The following is a 3,279-nucleotide window of genomic DNA, read 5'->3' as shown; positions in this document are numbered from 1 at the left end:
ACTTGGTCATTTTTTTGGTGATTTACATCTATTTAAGGAATCTTGTCACTTTAGACTTCGTCAGTGATTTACATCCGTCTTGGCGGAATTATATCACTTAGCCTTTATATGTCTTATACCTGTTGGAGGTATCGTCAGTAACTAACATCCGTCAAGGCGGAATCTTGTTATTGAGCTCTTTTTATATATATATATATATATATATATATATATATATGCTTTAAACCCTTTGGGGGTATCGTCAGTAACTTACATCCGTCAAGACGAAATCTTGTTACTTAGCCTTTTTATGCCTCCAGATTGGCTAGACCTGCCTACACAGATATCAGAGGAATAATTCATTACAGGAATGATTCTTTTATTGACTTCAAGAATGAACATGTCCGTTTGTTACATCTACTTGTGGTATTTTTTTAAATGCTCGATGTTCCATGGTCGGGGGAGCTTTTATCCGTCAATGGTCTCCAGGTGATAACTGTCTTGCCTTGAGTAGTGAGTAACTCGGTAAGGCCCTACCCATGTGGGGCCCAGCTTTCCTTGGGTAGGGTCTTTAGTTGCTGTGGTGGTCTTGCGTAGGACGAGGTCTCCTATGTCCAGTCGTTTGAGTTTAACCCTTTTATTGTAGTATTCGGCCATCTTCAGCTAGTACTTTGTCATCTTGCTGGATGCGTTGTCTTTCACTTCATCCAGACAGTCTAGGTTGAGTCGCAGTTCATCGTCATTGCAACCTAGGTTGAACTTCTCTCGTCTGACGCTTGCTACTCCCATTTCGATTGGGATTACTGCTTCTGTGCCATAGGTAAGCCTGAAGGGGGTCTCTCCTGTTAGGGTTTTTGCTGTGGTTCTGTAAGCCCAAAGGACATTAGGTAATTCTTCTGGCCAGGCACCCTTCACATCGTCCAGCTTGGTTTTGATAATTTTGAGCAGCGTTCGATTTGTCACTTCCGTCTACCCGTTTGCCTGGGGATGTCCCGGGGATGAGAACTGATTCTTGATCCCATGGTTTGAACATAAGTCTTTGAACCCTTGGCTGTCGAACTGCCTCCCATTATCTGATATGATCGTCAAGGGAATCCCGATCCTGCATATTATATTCTTCCACACAAAGCTCCGTATTCTTGCTTCGGTGATCATTGCTAGGGTCTCTGCTTCAACCCATTTTGTGAAGTAATTAATAGCAACAAGTAGGAATTTTACCTAACCTTTACCTTGGGGTAGTGGGCCGATGATGTCGATCCCCCACTGTGCAAATGGCCACGAAGAGGATATGTTCGTCAGTTTCTCCGCTGGAAGCCGTTGCACGTTCCCGTATCGTTGGCACTTGTCGCACTTCTTGACGATCTCAACAGTGTCCACCTGCATAGTTGGCCAAAAATATCCTGTCCGTATCACCTTGTTCACAAGTGATCTGGGACCAGCGTGGTCGCCACAAACTCCTCCATGGATTTCTTCCAGTATGTATCTAGCTTCTTCTTCGTCGACACACTTCAAATAAGGCATGGAGAAGCCTCTCTTGTATAAGTTGTCATTAAGGATCGTGAACCTGGCTGCCTTCTTCCTGACCTTCTTACCTTCTTCTTTGTTCTGAGGGAGTGGAGGAAGGACATTATGGGCGTCGTCCAGCTGTTTGCGCTCTGGATGGTAAACGTTGAGACCTCTTCGATGCTGGGGTGTTTCTGGATCTCCATCGTCAAATCTGTGCTACTCTCCTCTTTTCTTAATGATGCTAGCTTCGAGACTTCGTTTGCCCCCATGTTCTGGCTTCTTGGGGTTTGCACGAACTCCACTGCATCGAATTCTCGAGTTAAATGTTTCGTCAACCTAAGGTACTTCTGCATTCTTTCTTCCTTTGCTTCGTACTCCCCTCTAATCTGCCTGATTACTAGTTTTGAATCATTCTGGATTAACAGGTTCTTAGCTCTAAGTGCCTTTCCAAGCCTTAATCCCGTCAGTATCCCCTCATATTCAGCTTCGTTGTTGGTAGCTGGAAATTTTAGTTGGACCCCATATTTTGGTTATGACGACCCCCACTCCCCCCTTTGTCTGGGCTGACGAACCATCAGTTTGTATTATCCATCTATTTACCTCGTCGGTAATCCTTTCTTCGTCTGGAAGAGTGAATTCTACGATGAAGTTTGCTATAGCTTGCGCCTTGATCGCCGTTCTGGGATGGTACTCGATGTCAAATTGATTAAGTTCAATCGCCTACTAAACCATTCTCCCTGCTACTTTGGGCTTGCTCATTGATTTCTTGATTGGTTGGTCCATCATTACGAGAATGAGGTTTGCCTGGAAGTATTGCCTTAGCTTGCGTGAGGCTACTATCAATGCGAACGTGATCTTTTCGATCCTTGGGTACCTGGACTCAGCTCCTTGGAAGGCTTGGCTGACGTAGTAAACTAGGAGCTGCTTCATGCCCTCTTCTCTGATCAGGGCTGCACTTACTGCCGAGGCCGACACTGCCAAGTATAGATATAGGTTTTCCCCTTCTTTGGACGGGCTTAAGAGGGGTGGACTGCTCAGGTAACGCTTTAGTTCCTGGAGCGCAGCTTCACATTCGTCGGTCCAGGCGAAAGCCTGCTTCAAGGTCTTGAAAAATGGCAGGCATTTATCTGTAGCCTTGGTGACGAACCTGTTCAAAGCTGCTATCCTTCCTGTGAGTTTTTGAACTTCCTTGATGGTCCTGGGTGACGTCATGTCGATGATGGCTCGCACTTTCTCTGGGTTTGCTTCTATTCCTCTTTGGGACACCATGAATCCCAGGAATTTTCCCGAAGCTACCCCAAAAACACACTTACTTGGATTCAACCTCATCTGGTGTGTTTTGAGGGTTGCAAACGTCTCCTTCAGGTCGTCTAGATGTGCGAACTCTTCTTTGCTCTTGATGAGCATATCGTCCACGTACACTTCCATGTTCCTGCCAATCTGCTGGCTGAACATTTTGTTCACCAACCTCTGATACGTAGCTCCGGCATTCTTCAATCCAAAAGGCATTACCTTGTAATAGTAGAGTCATTGACTTGTGATGAAGGCGGTCTTCTCCTGGTCTTCCTCAGCCATCTTTATCGGATTGTACCCTAAGAAGGCGTCCATGAACGTTAGTAATTTGTGCCCGGCTGTGGAGTCCACAAGCTGGTCTATTCTTGGTAGAGGGAAGCTGTCCTTTGGGCATGCCTTGTTTAGGTCGGTGAAGTCTACACACATCCTCCATTTCCCGTTTGCTTTCTTTACTAAGACGACATTTGTGAGCCATTCAGGATAGTACACCTCCTGGATAAA

General features: G+C 45.6%; 1 protein-coding gene across 1 annotated transcript; it reads right to left on the bottom strand.

The window, feature by feature from the left end:
• Positions 1-258: 258 nt before the first annotated feature.
• Positions 259-2,913, bottom strand: LOC115985003. The gene is made up of 5 exons (XM_031107979.1): positions 2,360-2,913; positions 2,058-2,164; positions 1,572-1,984; positions 1,209-1,356; positions 259-314 (listed from the first exon to the last, which is right to left on the bottom strand). The coding sequence occupies exons 1-5, from the start codon at positions 2,911-2,913 to the stop codon at positions 259-261; spliced, it is 1,278 nt and encodes a 425-aa protein (XP_030963839.1).
• Positions 2,914-3,279: the final 366 nt, after the last annotated feature.

This window comes from Quercus lobata, chromosome 4 (assembly GCF_001633185.2).
Source record: "Quercus lobata isolate SW786 chromosome 4, ValleyOak3.0 Primary Assembly, whole genome shotgun sequence".
In the NCBI taxonomy this organism is placed as follows: Eukaryota; Viridiplantae; Streptophyta; class Magnoliopsida; order Fagales; family Fagaceae; genus Quercus; species Quercus lobata.
The sequence above is the reverse complement of the archived record's forward strand: the minus strand, read 5'-3'. Positions and strand labels throughout refer to the sequence as shown.